The sequence below is a fragment of the Salvia hispanica genome, chromosome 1, assembly GCF_023119035.1.
Source record: "Salvia hispanica cultivar TCC Black 2014 chromosome 1, UniMelb_Shisp_WGS_1.0, whole genome shotgun sequence".
Taxonomy (NCBI): Eukaryota; Viridiplantae; Streptophyta; class Magnoliopsida; order Lamiales; family Lamiaceae; genus Salvia; species Salvia hispanica.
Genome location: NC_062965.1, coordinates 15,989,837 through 16,006,648, shown reverse-complemented (window position 1 = coordinate 16,006,648; position 16,812 = coordinate 15,989,837). Strand labels below are relative to the sequence as shown.

Sequence of the window (16,812 nt, the reverse complement as noted above, 5' to 3'; positions counted from 1 at the left end):
TTTATCACTGCTCAATTTGTAATTCTCAATCCTCTGACTTTTTCTTTTATTATTATTACGGTTGGATGAATAAGTACATTCTTTTTATTACGTTTTTTTTTTATTACTGTGACATGAATAAGTACCACTCAATCCCATCTCTTATATTATACTACGGAATAGTAGTAAATTATACTACTACGATAAAAAAACAAAATCATTAAAAATATTTTTGATTCAATTAAGAATGCTAATTTATGTTTCTAAATATACCACAATGCTTCAAAAAACATCTTTATTATTAGTGTCTGAACTAATATTAGAGGACACAAATGGAATTGTCCTAAAAAAGTAAAAGATTAAGTTAATTTGTCCTTCATCTAGGAACGATTACTTTTGCGTCTTAAGTTGTTGTTAATTTTTAAAAAAATTTACCGCAATTAATTGCATCTCAATTTTTGTGTCCTTAAAAACTAAGAGGGTGTTCGGTTTACAAGATTACATCCGAGATTAAATTTGTAGTGTGTTTGGAAATCTTAGAAACTCAAAAATAAACAAAATAAATTACATAAATTATAAAAAGGCGACATAATAATAAGATGGCGATTTCACCCGTTAAGTAATATATTGGATGTTTGGAATCCATGTACACCATGGCAAAGACGGTGTGTTTGGCTCATCAGCCCATTTCGCATGCACCGTGCGAATTTCGTTTTATTTCGATACAACTGACGTTTACATTAACTAACGGAACTACATACGTGGATTATATAAGATAATTATTTTAAGAAAGAAAGAGAATACAAATTGTTACACGTTTCCAATATTGCACCAGAATTATTATTTTTATTTGCTATTGCAACTAGCAAAAGCAAGGTTAATTAAATAAAAATATAGGATCCGCGGCTAAAAGAGGCGAGGCGGCTGCAAGCGTACTGTACGAGTGGGGTGGTGGGCCGGGTCCCGCACGGGGCACGCGCATCATTAGTCACACATTATCGGGCCCGGGTCAAAACATGACACTGACTATATTGATTATTATATACTTAAATTATTACTGTATAAATTTGTAAGAAATCATCTTATCATATCAAAAATTTGTAAAATAGTAGTAGTAGTGTTTATTTTAAATTCTGTTTGCATTCAATACTGTATATATAATCTCCTCAGATGTCGGATGAGCATGTACAACATTCTGACAGTAATTAGTTCTATTTAAATTTATGGTTTATAATTTCAACAATTACACCAAGTTTGACTAATCTAGTTTAGATATTAGCATACCAAAATTAATTTGGATACTTCATTAGAATTAACTGCAGAAAAATTCTCGATTAGCTACCAATTCAGGAGAGTTAGTTACAAACCAAACTTGAAAAGCTATAAATTAGAGGATGTATAACTAATAAAAATTAGTAAAGGTCGATGAAAATATAGAGTAACATACTGAATAAAATTATAGACTTACATAATGCTTAAGGAAGAAAGTATAGAGACCATTTTGAAAAAATTTGTATGATACTTATAAAATTATAGAGCACCCTTCCAGAAGCGGTTAATTTATAAATATAAGTATATTAAAATTTTAATTTGTAGGAGTATTTATTTTGTGTTTTGTATGTTACAAAAGTCTATTGCCATTCACTCATCTGGATCATCTGTTTGTCTTATTGCAAAGTAGGAATTTCAATATACAAGATTGTGAATTGACAAGTTCACCCTTATGCTCATGTCATTGCTTATGACTTTTCCTACTACCAAGTGTTGTTGAAGAATGTTTTAATAATGACATTTGGAACACAAATTTATTTAATGTAGCTCTAGCTCTTCTTCTTAGAAATTCAAGATTTAACCACTCGTCAACTCACCCACAACTTCCATAATTACTATCATTAGAAACCCACCACATTTTATATTATGATAGTGTTACATTTCATACACGTTTTGTTAATTATGACGTATTAATTATTCTAATAAAATTTAAGAGACATTCAAATCCTGTTATATTTGGATTATGAGAGGCATGGGCCATTAATCTAGTACTCCCCCCGTCTCATATTATTTGCACTTTCCATTTTAAGCCATAAATTTTAGATTAATTTTTTATTATAATTAAATTAGAATTTTAAGTGTAATGAGACGTTACTTAATAAATGAACTCTTAACTTAATCTAATATATTAATTAAATACATTAGTTTTAATTTAAACTATAAATAGAGCCGAAACGGAATAGTGCAAATAACATGGGACGGCACGACGTAGGAATAAAGAATGAAAATTTTTCTATTAAGAACTATCAATAATTTTTAGGTTCCATAAATAGTAAAACAATGAATAAAATAAAATATGAGTCTATTAATTAATAACGCAAATTGACATCATAGTGAGGTGTAGAAATTGACAAGTGAAGGCTTAAGGGGTACACGTGTCATTGTTGTGGGAAATGCGATGCACTAGTCAACCAATATTCCACTACTCGAATAATTTGTCATTTTGAGGAATTATTATCTAATTATATTCAAATGAAAACATTAGGATATCCCCACAATTATCTATTATTGGGAATTTTGGCCGGGAATAATACTGTATGTGTTTGGCTTACTTTGATGTGTGGTTATCTCAACGGCTCAACCCCTAACTACGTCTTATTCAATTACATCAGCAATTTAGCTCACAAAGACAATTAAATCTTTTAATCACTGCACACACAAGCTAATAATATGTACTAATTCCGTTATTAATGCGAATTGAGTAATTGGATTATGTTGAGTATCTTAACATGTTAATTTGTCGACAACAAAATTTAAAAATAAGTAGCACATTTTCTTTGTACATAATTTTTCATTAATTATATATTATTATAATCTGTAGTAAATTGAATATGATGCACATTCGCTTAACTTGAAAACAAACTCAATCATAAAAAAATTAAAGTTCTCAATCTAATTAAACTTTGTTACTCGAGATGCCACCCAAATATATATCAAAATCTAATCAATTAGGATAATTTTGTTTTATAAAAATAGCAAGAAATTAACTTGTGTTTATAGATAAGGACAGGACACTTCTTGTCTTTTAATGAGTGTGATTAGGGATAATTTTTTTACATTATCTGCTTAATACAAAAATTAATCACACTTATCCATACCCCAACCGTCCTATCCTGGCTACTAACCTCCCAAATGGGCAACTTTTGACTTTAATCTTCTGGAAAGTCAATATAATTATATATTAATACTTTTATTTTTAAATGTAAACATTTTTAATTTCTACTTCAACGCGTTTTTGAAGACAGAAGGAAAGAATTACTTTAGTATTTTGTCAAAACAAGTCACACACATAATGAAAATGAAAGATTTTCTACTACCAAATTACGCATTGTCATATCGATCTTACATTGACTTTGAGGAGTTGAAATTCCGTAAACAAAGTCTTGCTCCTAGTTATTTATAATAGGACTTGCTTATTTTTCATACACTATTGTTAATTATTGGCTTTGGAATGTACATTGATTGATTGATTACAAATTAATGTACTGTGAAAATTCACATATACACTGCTTTTTGGGCTCCACAGATATAACCAATAGTCTTATTTTTCTATTTCAATTTGCTTACAAAAATTAATCTCTTTTCATGGTTGATAAGTTTTCATATATGTAATGAAATGAGTCACCTTTTCTAAACCATTTTCTCTCTCTTTTTTCTTTTTTATACTAATTTTATATTAAAATTCGTATTGTTCATTATAAGACTATGAATATATCAGAAATAGTATTAGTTGTATTGAAAAGCGCTGGTTTTTATTACTACTATTTTCTTTGATTTTATCACCTAATTAAATTGATACATCGTCCATAATATTCATTCTGCAACCATCGATCCAATTACACCAGATTTTTCTCCTTTTTGTAAATTTATATGATTAGAAATCACTCAACTTAACTAAATTGATACAATAAATAAGTATATAATCGTGTTAATAATAACGAAGTTACAAGGGTTAAAGACTTAAAGCAGTAGAGTTGGCAAGTCTTGAGGAAAATGACGTCACTTATGTTATGATTATTTTAGTGGGGAACTGTTAAATTGGCGTTTGATGGGTATAAATAATTCATTTTGGAATAATGTGACAAAAGACTTTGGTACTTAAAAAATGAGCTGATACAAAGGATTCTATTACAGCTCGTAAGTGGGTATTCTTCTACTTTCTATTTCAATATCATTGCTCGTGGAAATAAAGCCTCATTATTTATTAAAATTATACGTGGCATATACAAATTTATATAGAGTTAGAGATAAAAAATTTACATTATTTATTAAAGTGAAAAATATACTATTCTGTATACAGATGAAACCACTATACGATATGCAGAAATAAATATCGCATATAGGTGGACTTAACCCTGACCTTTGGTTAAGCGTCATTGACACTTATTTATTTATTTCAATTTAATTGTTTTCTAAAATTTCTTATGGAAAGTAGGAGTATGAATGAATAAATACCAGAATAAAAATATTTAGCCCCCACTTTTTGTGGGCGCTCTCCGTTCCGACATTTATTTGACTTTCCTTTAATTTTTATATCGGAAAGTGACTGCCCAACAACCGACTACAAGCATTGTGATCACATAAATATTAATTTTTTTTAATTTTGAAGTATTTGGTAAAAATTGACTTTAAAAGATTGAGAGTCTACACAATTTTGTCTTTAGTTTAGGGCGGTGAAAGAATGTTTTTATTACTGAGTTTTCATTTCAATATCTTTGTGTAAGTATGAAGTTATAACTTATAAATTGATAAAAGAGTGTATAAGAAAAATGATTTGATGGTTCTTTTTTCATAGGGACATTCTACCATGTTATACATTCACTTTTTCGATGTAAAACGCAACTCTCTATTTCAATATGGGACTTTCTAAATAGCCATTGATATTAATTCCATATTTTAATGTTCTGCCCTATGTCGAAATTAGATTTATAGTGGTTAGAACTTGGAAGAAGATGTAAACTTCAAAAAATACTCCATATTATTTCAGGTTAACTCGACCCAAGTGAGTTGATTTGATTTACATCCCTAACCACATATATTATTATTAGATATAATTAATACGGGTAATGATAAAATACAAACTTATATATAGTACAAATTTAAAACTCCTCAACACAACTTCAACACTATTTCAATACAATGTCAACACAGTATAAAATTTCAAAATTTTAATGTCAACACAGTATCAACACAGCATCAATCATTGACTACCTTTGAAATTCTGTTGACATTTTCCTATTGATGCTTTTTTGTGATCTGTTGACATTTTTTCAATGGTCCAGATCATAGTTTTGAGTTTGTACAATATTTAGAGTTTTCAATGTGATCTGTTGATCACATCCTCCAATGGCGCCCTTCCCGTCGGACGTCGGGGAGGCTTCCGGGAAGGGCGCCCGGGAAGGGCGCCATTAAGGCGTGAAGGGACTGACGCGGACGTCCCGTGAGGATACGGGAGGGGCGCGGTCGTCGGCGGAAGGGCGTGCGGACGTCCGCCATTGTGGCGACTCGCGGACGTTCGGCGCGGACTTCCCAATTTTTTTTTATTTTTTTTAACTCTATATATATGGCTCATTGCAAACTCTATATATACGGCTCGTTGCAAACTCTATGTATACGATTTTTTAAAAAACTCTAACGCATGTATTATCGTCGGAAATTAAGACATAAAACAAAAATAAAGATATAAAATGTACTTATTTTAGTTTAAATATGTATGCTTTTTTTAAAAAAAAATAAAATCGTTGCATTTTTTCCGTCCGTATTCGTGTCAAAATTTTAATTTTGTAACGTAAATAGTATATTTGTGAAATTGTAAAATTTTTTTTATTGCGGGAAGGGCGATTGAAAGTCTGGATTGTGCAGTGGGAAGTCCTTATGACGTAGTAGAAGGGTGGGAAGTCTTTATGATGTGGCAGAAGATGTTTTTGGGAAGGGCGACGGGAAGTCCGTAGCACTAGAGATGCTCTAATAATAACATTCTGTGAACAATAGATTGGCCCACACTTGAATAATCTGACAATCCAAGCGAGTTGACTTGATTAACACCCCTAGCATATATTAGATATAAAAAATAATAGGACCAGTAACATTTTGTGATTATCCAACAGGGTTGCTGCCAAAAGACTAAATATCAAACTGCCGTTAAGGGAGGTTCAACAGCTCTACTAAAATCTACAACAACGAGAATTAAACTTTTTAAGTGGTTATAAGAATCTCATAAATAATTATTTATGTATAACTATATGCACATGTCACGGTTTACGACCGTGCAAGTGAACTGCAACACTAACCCTATCCATATAGATTTTAACTACTTTAAGTTTCAAGCATATTTTAACGCATTATGTATATAAATATGTAAATTATTATTTTAATGACCAATTTCATTGGAATTTTCACGGTACGAAACAAATGCGAAAAGATACAAAAATGATGATTTAATACCGGACTTTTAAAAGCTATGTGATTAAACAGAAGTAAACAAAAGCCTGTAATTTAAAGGGTTAATCACCTAGTATATAATTATAAAATTTAATCCAATTCTGTTTCATCTCACGCATTTCAAAATTTAAATGACAAATCACGAAATTTTAAAATTATCAATTTTTCTATTTGATCAAATTTCTGTTATTATTTTTAGTTTCTTAAGCTTAAAGTTATATCGTTCAGTCATCTATATCGTCACATTAATATACATTCACGTCATTATTAATTGATAACACTCAAATTTTGCATGTGTGCATCAATTTAGCATCCACTTTGCCTCCAAAAACATTATTTATGAGACAATTGTGTTTTTTTTTAAACTTACTGATTTACCATTCAAGCTTCGAATAATATAAATTTAAATTTGATCAGAAATTGTGATTATATCGACAATTAACTGATTTTAGCTAACCTAATTTAAATGATAATTTCAATCATTAAATTGGTGTTTGTCTGTTTGAAATTGTAAAATATCTGATGGGCCTTGAAGAAAAATTTGATCCAAATCAGAACAAATTGTGAAAAAACAACTTCAATTTCAGGCAGATTTTTAATCTTATCATCTTCTTCATCACTGACCACAATCCCAACAACCAAAAATATGGCAACTTTGAATCTCTCATCCTTCTCCAAAACCCTAAACCCTATTTCCAAAACCCTAACCCCCAAACTTTCACATCCCTCCACACTGTCCGTATCCTTCCTTCCTTGCGCTCGCCCGTACCTAACTAAATCAAGAAGTGCCGCTTTGCCGGCCGTGAGAGCTTTGACCGACGGCGAATACTCCGCCAAAAGGAATAGCGGCGGCGAGGAAAGGGAGACGATATTGCTACCGGGATGTGACTACAATCACTGGCTCATCGTCATGGAATTCCCCAAAGACCCCGCTCCCACCAGGGACCAGATGATTGACACTTACCTCAACACTCTCGCTACAGTTCTCGGCAGGTCTCCTTCAGCAAAATTACGATGTTTTATTTTGAAAAGTTTTGATTTTTTTTTGCCCCAGGATAGTATATGCTTCTGCTAGTTGATAGTGCATTTGAATTGTTGTGAGGTATTTTATAGTATAATTACTTGTATTAGTAACTGGAGTATTGCTTGTAGTTTTGGCTGAAGACTCTGAGGTTATGTTTACTTTGTGTGTGATTACCTTTGATGGATTGATTAATTTTGAGGTTCTTATGGGTGTAGCTTTTATGGAATCCTAAATGTTGGCATTGTTTCGAAAAATAAGAAGGTGGTTGTGTTCTGATGTTATGCCTATTGAAGTTGATGAGTAGGGTTGAGTGATGCATTCGTATATGTATGTTTCATCGATGCCAAACATCTCACGGTTGATCTAAAATTCTGTGTTTCAGTATGGAAGAAGCAAAGAAGAATATGTATGCCTTTAGTACCACAACTTACACTGGTTTTCAGTGCACTGTATCGGAAGAGACATCTGAGAAATTCAAGGGTATGTTAATGTTGCAATATCTTCCTGTTGTCTTCAATCTCCAAAATGCAGTTACTGTTTTCACAGATGTGATTCGGGTCCTAATAAGTTGTTTGTGTGTCTATTTTTCACTCTGTAGGCCTACCTGGTGTTTTGTGGGTCTTGCCTGATTCATATATTGATGTTAAGAACAAGGATTATGGAGGTTGGTTGTTCTTTTAAATTTCTTTAGTGATCTGACATCTAAACAGTACTGTCTGTGTTACATTTGAACATTCTCCTTTGCACGCTTGCTGTTTTGATGGTTGTAGGAGATAAGTACGTAAATGGAGAGATCATTCCCTGCCAGTACCCAACTTATCAACCGAAGCAAGCCAGAAGTTCAAAATATAAGAGCAAAGCTTATGTAAGAAAGAGAGATGGCCCTCCCTCCGAACAAAGAAAACCAAGACAAGAAGCAACACCGGAATCTGCTTCCTAATGAACAATGACGAATATGGTAATTTGGTTGTAACTTTTCCTTTATAATTGATGAGGAAAATATACCGTAAAGATCTTTGCTTCATTAGGTACTCTAAAGTATTCAGTCCTGGTACTGCTAAGTGCTTGGTCTTTCTACCGATCCAATTCTATTCTTGTTTCCTATTGTTCTAGGTTGCAAATTGCTATCCGTGGATGCTGTTCTGTCAAATAATAGCTTGGATTGGAGCATAGTTTTCACAAGATGAGAGCTTTGTTTAAGTTTTTGATCCTTACATTTTGAATCTCAAGCTAGTTATGAGGCTGCTTGTCAGTTTTCAGTATATGTATCCAGCTGTGTTATAGGAGTAACTGTGACCAGTGCTATTTAAGTATGTAGTAGAAAAACTTGTCAGTCAGGTTCTATTATTGAACGTCTCATGTTTATTCGCTAATAGCGCTAGTTATTGTATTCATTTCTGGCTTTGGTTATGCACCAGAAATATACTCAGCTTACAGGTGTACCAATACCTCTAATCCGAGAGGTACTGAGTCTGAGTATATAGTATATGCCATATATCATTGATGCAATTCCTTGCTAGAAGAAATCTCTTCGATCGACAAGCAGCTAAAATTCCACTCCAAGGACTCATGCATGTATAACTCTGCTGAGCTAAACGATCCATGCATCTGCCACTCTAGGGCGAGCAAGTTGCTACAAGTATCCGCAAAAAGCACAAATCTGCAAGCATGGTACATTCTTAGTGATAGTGATCAAGAATTAGCGATAGATGCAGGATGTTTAAGAGTGACGTTTATCCTATGAGTCTGTTGTTATTTCCATGTTTATTAGTATTGTTTTCATACTTATAGTCTCATCTTTTGTAGGGAAGTAGGATTAGAGTCATAACGTAGTAATTCTCCAAAAATACCTCCTTGAGGATTGAACAGAGGTAAAATAGCAGTGTCCGACAAGTGCCGTGAGGTTAGGACTCATTCCTTTCTTGGTTAGGGATTTGTTCCTTTCTTGGTTAGGGATTCGTTCCTTTCATCTATCAGTTTAAGTTTCTAGATTATCATGCTTCTGCGTGAATTTCATTCCGATCAATCTTTTTATTATGCCTATGGTGTGATATGTTTCGTATGCTGATTTTATCGAATGCTTTTGGTGCATCTGCTTTTACTCATATCTCTAAGATAGGTTATCCTTACTAGAATGCTAGGTCTGCGGTTGAAATTAAGAATTTATGGAAAATTAGGCAGGAAGGTGTTGTGTCACTATCATGATGTGTACTATTGTTAGAAGTGGGCACATGCACCCTCCACCGTTTTTGTTTCTTTTCTAACAAAAACAGTCACCTATGGATAAGCATCACTTGGTTTGTATGAAATCTATTATTTCCACCTTGATTTCTCTGAAAACTAGGCGATCAATTTTCCGGCCAAATGGAGTTTTACCGCTACAACGGCGATGATCGCTACTGGAGTGCTCCCCACCATGGTTTCGAACCCGTCTCTCCATACGATCCCGGTGAGTCTTACTCAACCCCGTTTGACTACTCTGTATCTACTTATCCTGATCCGATTAGTTATGCTCCTCCGTCTTACGATTACTACCACTACTCTGTATATCAACCGGAGACGAACTATAGTTGTTACGAACCGCCCCTTCTCTATTCCCAGACCAATTTTACAGTATCACACTCTGATGCGTTGTTCACTATACCCGAATTCGAAGAGTATGACCCCACTCCCTACGGTGGAGGTTATGATCAGGCCATGACATACGGAAAGCCCCTTCCTCCTTCCGATCGCATCTGTTACCCTCGCTCGGTCCCCCAACCCAACGCCCCGGAGAATTTCTCTTTCGATTCAATCCCTTCGCCCTATGGGAAAGACCAAGACGTTACCCCAACTAACCCTAGCAAACCGGCCGATACCAAACCTGAAACAGATAAGATTATCGATGATGACGGGAAGGGTAGTGAGCCAGTCGATGTGATCCCTATTGTTGAGCAAAGTGATGTGATCCCTATTGTTGAGTATCCAAATTATGGTTCTCAAATTCCATATGGGTCTGGATTGGAAGGTGTGGATTTGTGTGAGGGTCTGTTTGGTTACTGGCCGTGCTTAGCTAAGAAGGCGCAGGCCGCGCAGCAGCAGAGGAACTGCTGCCACGTCTGTGATCAAGATAGGCGAATTGAGCCGTGGGAGTCAGCCGCAGATTATCTTTTCGGTAGTCCGGTGCCGTATGGTCACGACAATTATCACCAGTCTCTCTACCAGTATGATCAAATTTCTTGACTTCAGTAATTATTCTTGGTATGATTTTCGTGTTATTTCTTGGCTGCAAAATAAACATGTCTAGTTGGGTTATTGAATTGGGCAATAAACTGTACTATCCACATTGAAGAAGCATTGTGCAAAATGCAAATTGGTGGAAGGCAAAATCATGGCATTTTTTTAATAATTTAATTTTGTTATTCTTGCTTTCTTCTTTGTAAAGGGATGTGTAACCCACCTCTTAACACACTGTAATAATGCAATGGCACACACTTTATTTGCAAAATCCGACAATTTCCTATGCGTTGTGGAATTATGCAACTAGGGCCAATCTCAAGAAATGATGGATTATGTACAATTTTCTTCTAAATAAGTATGCAAAATGAAGGTAAAGTATAAATGAAAAATATTCATGAAATGATGAATAGTGAGGTCAACATGTGAATAGAATACAATGAGTGTTACATGTACGAAAATGTTACTAGGAAAGATAAAAGTCATAAAGTGAAAGCATGGCTATTTTGAAAAATAATTTTGTATCCATTCCGCCTCTTAATCAATGGATTGAAGACTAAAAAGCAAGTAACTATCGGTACTGCAAATTCTTGCAACAGGAATCTTTGGGAAAGGTATATATCCACATAAATTTTTTTAGGATTAATCATGTATGAGCCGACGTTGCTTTTACCAATTTATAATAGTGAAATACTCCAATTTTCAACTAAAACTTACCCAACTCTAATTCTTGGCGGCGCTCTCTGCCATTAGGGTTTGCAATCAATATCAGTTTTCTTGGTGAGGGTATTTTGGTCTTTCACCATTTCTTTTTTCACTTTTTTTTCATTAGTCTCCCCACAGTTGAACTTTATACATAAGTGAGTAGGAATGTGATCAAATGAAAACTCTAAATATTGTACAAACTCAAAACTATGATCTGAGCCATTGAAAAATGTCAACGGATCACAAAAAAGTATCAACAATAAAATATCAACAGAATTTCAACGGTAGTCAATCAATGATGTTGTGTTGATATTGTGTTGATACTGTGTTGACATTAAAATCGTGAACTTTTACACTATGTTGATATTGTGTTGAAACTGTGTTGAAGCTGTATTGAGGAGTTTGGAGTTTGTACAAAATATATAAGTTTGCATTTTATCATTACCCTAAGTGAGTAAACATCACTATGTTTGTGAATTGTGGTTATATATTTCTGTTAACTATGGGTATTTGACTATTTGTCCATGTACAACAAACATATTTTTCTGCCATTTAAAATAAATATTGAAGAGTAGTGATAAATTATATACATGTATATAGATAACTGGATAGTTTTGTCGATTAATAGAATTTATATATTTTAATTGAAAATTGCTATTTAGTTAATTACCCCTCATATAATCAAGGAAGAGATTATATTGATTATTTCACCTCTGTTTTTGGATATTAAATGAGAAAGAAAACAAGCTAACGAAAAACACAAATGGTAAATAACATATAAACAGAAGATGCAGAAAAAGCTTTAATCATTATTTTATTATGTAATTCACATTTCAATAAGGAAAATTTTTAATTAATTTTTGTTTTCATATATTAAGATAAATGATTTTATTATTACTATATTGATGATTTATTTTAAAAATTACAGTTGAGCAAAAAAAAAAAAAAAAAAAGGAAAGAAGCCATGACTGAATAATTCAAAAGAGAAAAGATAAACTAGATATCAAACTAAAGTGACAAAATAAAATTTATTTGAAAAAAAAATATAGTGTAAAATTATTCTATAATTATAGCAATTGAATCATATAGTACGTACGTTAATTAATATTACCATAATTAATTTATAATCTAAATTAATAATTTCTTCCTAAATGATAGTGTTAAAAATATCCAAAATAGAACTAAATTAAACGAATACGCTGAGAATATAGCAATCCATCATAGTAATAATATTTATATTTGAGATTAATAGGAATAAATGAACAAGAAAGTTCCAAAAGTGGGGACAAGAACCTCGTCATTTCCGTCATCGGACTTGCTCTAAAGAAATGCCAACTTTATCCTGCCCAATTGATGCATCACCATATGATCTTTCCTTTTCTCATGATTTCCTCTTCTGCTACATACACTTCTATATTTATTACTACTACTAATTTACAACTTTTTTTATAAGTATTTGGTGTATTTCATAATCTTCCTGTTTGGTACACTAACCATGTCACAATTGATCACTAATTAACATTAGTAATTGAAATTATCTGGTTTGTCAATGAAGATATATAGTACGACATGAATTGAGACATTGCCTCGTCAATACAATAATGACAATCATGTATTGGAGTATAGTATGTCCAACAATTATTGGCTCTTAGGTAGATCTCCTCTGGCAAGAAAATGCATTTTCATCTGTCACCAAAACGCCAGCCTTTTTTTTAATCACACACTCCCAAAAATCACACACAACATTTTAGTAACAAGACAATGCTAATATAGAAATAAAATTTCATGACCCCACATTTCAAATTCACCCCATAATAAATAAATCCTTGCTCTTTCACATTTCACATTTCATTACTCACTATGCTGCTGCTATTGAAAATTCTAATACTCTGTCTGGTCACACTGGCCTCGGCCTCGATTCATGACCTGCTGAGGAGCCGGGGCCTCCCGGCCGGGCTTTTCCCGAAGAATGGGGTGAAGTCGTACGAATTGAGTGAAGATGGATTGCTGCAGGTGTTTTTGGAGAGCCCGTGCATGGCGAGGATGGAGACGAGGATTTGGTTCGAGAGCGTGGTGAGGGCGAATCTCAGCTATGGAGGGTTGATGGGAGTTGAGGGGCTGTCTCAAGAAGAGCTGTTTTTATGGCTTCCGGTGAAGGACATCATCGTGTATGATCCTTCCTCCGGCCTTATCTTGTTCGACATCGGCCTCGCTCACAAGCAGATGTCTCTTTCTCTGTTTGAAGAACCTCCTCTTTGCTATCCCACTTGTAAGATCCTTTTTTTTTTTTTTAATTTTTATTTCTAATGTATCTGATTGTTGTCGTTGTTGTTGTTGTTGCAGCTGTGATGCTGGACCGCGGCTTGGGTTTGGAGCCCAGAGAGGAATAATGTCTCATTTGTTTGCCTTTGTAGGCATGCCAGAGAAGTTGCTCCGTACCCAAAGTCAAAGATCGGTCTTGTCTCCCTTTGGTTAAGGATGAATGAGTCTCTCCCACTCAACTTCGGGACTGTTTTCTAATATACATCTTTGTAGAATTGTAAAAACATGGATGCTAACTGCAGATTTTTTGAGATGAATGAAGAGATTGTGGCTCTGATTTTGTTCTACATGACTAATTTATTGTGTTCTGACAAAATCTTGATGAGTTTAAGGTTGGCAGAATCATTCCGGTTGAAAAATTAGTAAATGGCAACTTCCTAACTGGAATTGGTTGCTATTCACATTATTTTCATGAATAGATTGTAGAATACCTGAAGTGAGATGGAATGAGGAAAGAAGTGAGTTAATTGATGTGGGGCCAGGAAATTTGGTTTTATAATGAAGCTTTTCAACAGACCATTGGCATATGATCTGTTTGAATGATGAAAATGGGGCCCACAAACGGTTGGAGAAAAAGATTAGAGTTTGGTTAGAAATGGAAAATTGAAGAGGAAGATTGTCATCAAATCAGTAATTTGGCAAATTTAAGGGTTAAAGTTGAGAAAAAAGAAATGTTTTGATATCTTGTTGAAAGGCACATTTGATAGTAATTATTAAATTAAATTGTTCACGAGTCCAAAGACATGCATATATGGACAAATTTAAGGCTGTGAATCATCTCTACTGGGCCTCTTAATGTTTCTGGAAAGCACCATTAGTTTAGATATTAGCTATCTTGTACCTCGTGGTCCCAAATTAGGCTGTTGTATTCTTGTCAATTTGTTTTTGACATTCATGGTGTTTGGAATCAAACTTAACGATTGGCATAAATCATACATGTTGAATACGAAGTGAGAGCTATTCATTTCGTCTTTTGAAGAATTTGAAGGAAGGAAATCGTCTTCAAGTAATTTCTCGTTTGTATCATTGATGAGAATTAGATTTTATCGATGCATTTATACGTTTCACTTGGGGACCATGACCCGTATCCAGTTAAATCTGTCTGTTTTGGGCCTCTTTCGCACAAATACAGAGCCCATAATAACATGAGTAATCTGCTTAAGATTAATGGCCTGAATTTGTAACCAATGTCTAAATTTGAGTATTTTTATTCATGTTATTGATGGACTAAAACTAAATTTAGGTTATTGCATATGTTTTTTCTTGCTGTAGAACAGAGTGTAGAATAGAAATTCTTTATTGCCATCTCTGTAATAACTGCAAACAAATAAGATTTTGTTCACTTCTTTTACCAGAAAAAATATTGAAGAATACAATGGCCATGTCCAGAATTAGTGTTTAGTATTGGACTTGTTCTGTTTTTCAACACCTCAATCTCAAAACTTGTTTAATTATTGGATGGATTAATGATCAATCAATGCGAATTAATCGCGGTTATAATATCTCTAGATGCTCCTTATGATCTCCAACAAGTATATCTTCATCTGGTCAGCCTCCGGCAGTCCACCACGAATTCCCTATTCGAACAAATAAAATCAGAATCTCTTCATTTTGTACTTAAGTGTGATAGTTATACCTGACCAAATGAGGTGAAGAGAACTGCTCCTCTGGAAGTAGTAATGGCGGTGTCAATGAGATCAATCCCGAGCAAGGTAATCGCTTCCATCAGTTTAGTAAGCGCGCCTCTCTTCTTCTGGAACACGATGCGTATCCATAGCTTAGTCCCACAGACACGGTTCACCTCAACCTCAGCCTCCACCTGTTAAGAAATGATAAGTAAGAGCACATTATAATGCTGATCAATTTGAGATAGAATGCATACTACTTTTATTCCATGTTTCTTCATCTCTTTCTCATCGTCAATCTCCTTCAGTTTGATCTTCTCTTCATCGACGCTAGTCTCCTCCAATTCCAGGAGATGGTTGCTTAGTTCTTCCACGGTCGTTTTCAGCTCTTCGATGTACGTGATTGCATCAGTTATTATAGTGGATTTAGTCATCTGCACCAACAAACTCATATTCAGAGAGACTAAATTGCGAGTAAGGATTCATACTGAGAGGTTTTCGATTACTTGCATTGGTGATGTTGGGTACTAAGGCGCGCAGCTCTAGCTGTCTGTCCCCGAGCTTCTTGCGCCTTCTCCTCTCAGCTTCGAGGTTCTTGGATTTGAACCTTTCATCGCCCTCGTTGCTGGTGTTGTGGCACTCGTTGTCCATGCCTCCTCCCCCCATTGCTTTGCCAAATGATGGGAGGGGATTCCTATTTATAAGTGTATTTCACAAGATTAGCACATGACAGAGTCAAGTGGGAATCTTCTTGTTGAAGTTTGTTAGGCTTCCTTTGGTCAACATACACATTTGATTAGTGTCTTTGGGAGTTGAGAGGCTCATTTCTAGCATGAGAGAGAGAGAAAGAGAGTGGGAGGGGTTTTACAACTTAATGTAAAAATATGTTATATCAGATCAAAGCCATTAAGAAATTGAGTTTCTGACCCTTTTTAACCGTAATAGCATCAAACTACTCGTGGCCTTGTTATATATGGTTGAAAGTAGCATAGTACAATATAGTGTGAGCATAGCTGTCTAAGCATGCAGAAGTTACAAGTACATTATTCTCTTGTCAAGTTGTTTTTCTCTCTACCTTCAGTGTCAGTTATGTTTGTTAGAGTGGAAGCATCCTGATATCTTATTACTAGTACATTATTTTTGTAGAATTATGTTCAGAGGATTTTACTTGTTCAGAGCATGATATGTACAAGTGATGGTTTGGATATTAATTATGCACAAAAGACTAGACGTTATAAGTGTTGAATTCCACAATTTAGTTGCTAAGAAATTAAAGTGATACAGTCCTAAAGGTGAAGGTCACAAGTTCAAACCTTCATGGATACAATTTCATGTTTTTGAATCCAAGTTAGAGCTAATTGGCCCAATCTATTTGACAACTATATGTGATTTTCAGCAAAAGATGTGTTAGTTGGTTTGACTCACACTGAGTGTTATTTTAGTTAATGC

At 34.1% G+C, this 16,812-nt stretch overlaps 4 protein-coding genes across 5 annotated transcripts; 3 read left to right on the top strand and 1 right to left on the bottom strand.

Moving 5' to 3' along the window:
- The first annotated feature begins 7,054 nt into the window (after positions 1-7,054).
- LOC125222344 (DAG protein, chloroplastic) lies at positions 7,055-8,868 on the top strand. The gene is made up of 5 exons (XM_048124878.1): positions 7,055-7,464; positions 7,878-7,975; positions 8,094-8,159; positions 8,266-8,453; positions 8,609-8,868. Exons 1-4 carry the CDS (start codon positions 7,118-7,120, stop codon positions 8,433-8,435), a joined length of 681 nt encoding a protein of 226 aa, XP_047980835.1. The 5' UTR covers positions 7,055-7,117; the 3' UTR covers positions 8,436-8,453; positions 8,609-8,868.
- An 878-nt stretch (positions 8,869-9,746) lies between these two features.
- LOC125222334 (phospholipase D beta 1) lies at positions 9,747-10,982 on the top strand. Its single transcript, XM_048124866.1, has one exon. The coding sequence runs from the start codon at positions 9,860-9,862 to the stop codon at positions 10,715-10,717; it is 858 nt and encodes a 285-aa protein (XP_047980823.1). The 5' UTR covers positions 9,747-9,859; the 3' UTR covers positions 10,718-10,982.
- A 2,255-nt stretch (positions 10,983-13,237) lies between these two features.
- On the top strand, positions 13,238-14,025 carry LOC125188296 (the record flags this gene model as incomplete). The annotated part of the gene is made up of 2 exons (XM_048085075.1): positions 13,238-13,685; positions 13,760-14,025. Coding segments are annotated over 2 exons (495 nt in total), but the record flags the coding sequence as incomplete, so codon positions are not given.
- Positions 14,026-15,049: 1,024 nt separating this feature from the next.
- On the bottom strand, positions 15,050-15,873 carry LOC125202725. 2 transcript variants are annotated; one of them, XM_048101170.1, is made up of 3 exons: positions 15,621-15,873; positions 15,375-15,557; positions 15,050-15,315 (listed from the first exon to the last, which is right to left on the bottom strand). In XM_048101170.1, exons 1-3 carry the CDS (start codon positions 15,813-15,815, stop codon positions 15,244-15,246), a joined length of 450 nt encoding a protein of 149 aa, XP_047957127.1. In that variant the 5' UTR covers positions 15,816-15,873; the 3' UTR covers positions 15,050-15,243. The 2 variants fall into 2 exon arrangements, with proteins under 2 accessions (XP_047957127.1, XP_047957128.1); XM_048101171.1 differs by having other exon boundaries at positions 15,624-15,873.
- Positions 15,874-16,812: the final 939 nt, after the last annotated feature.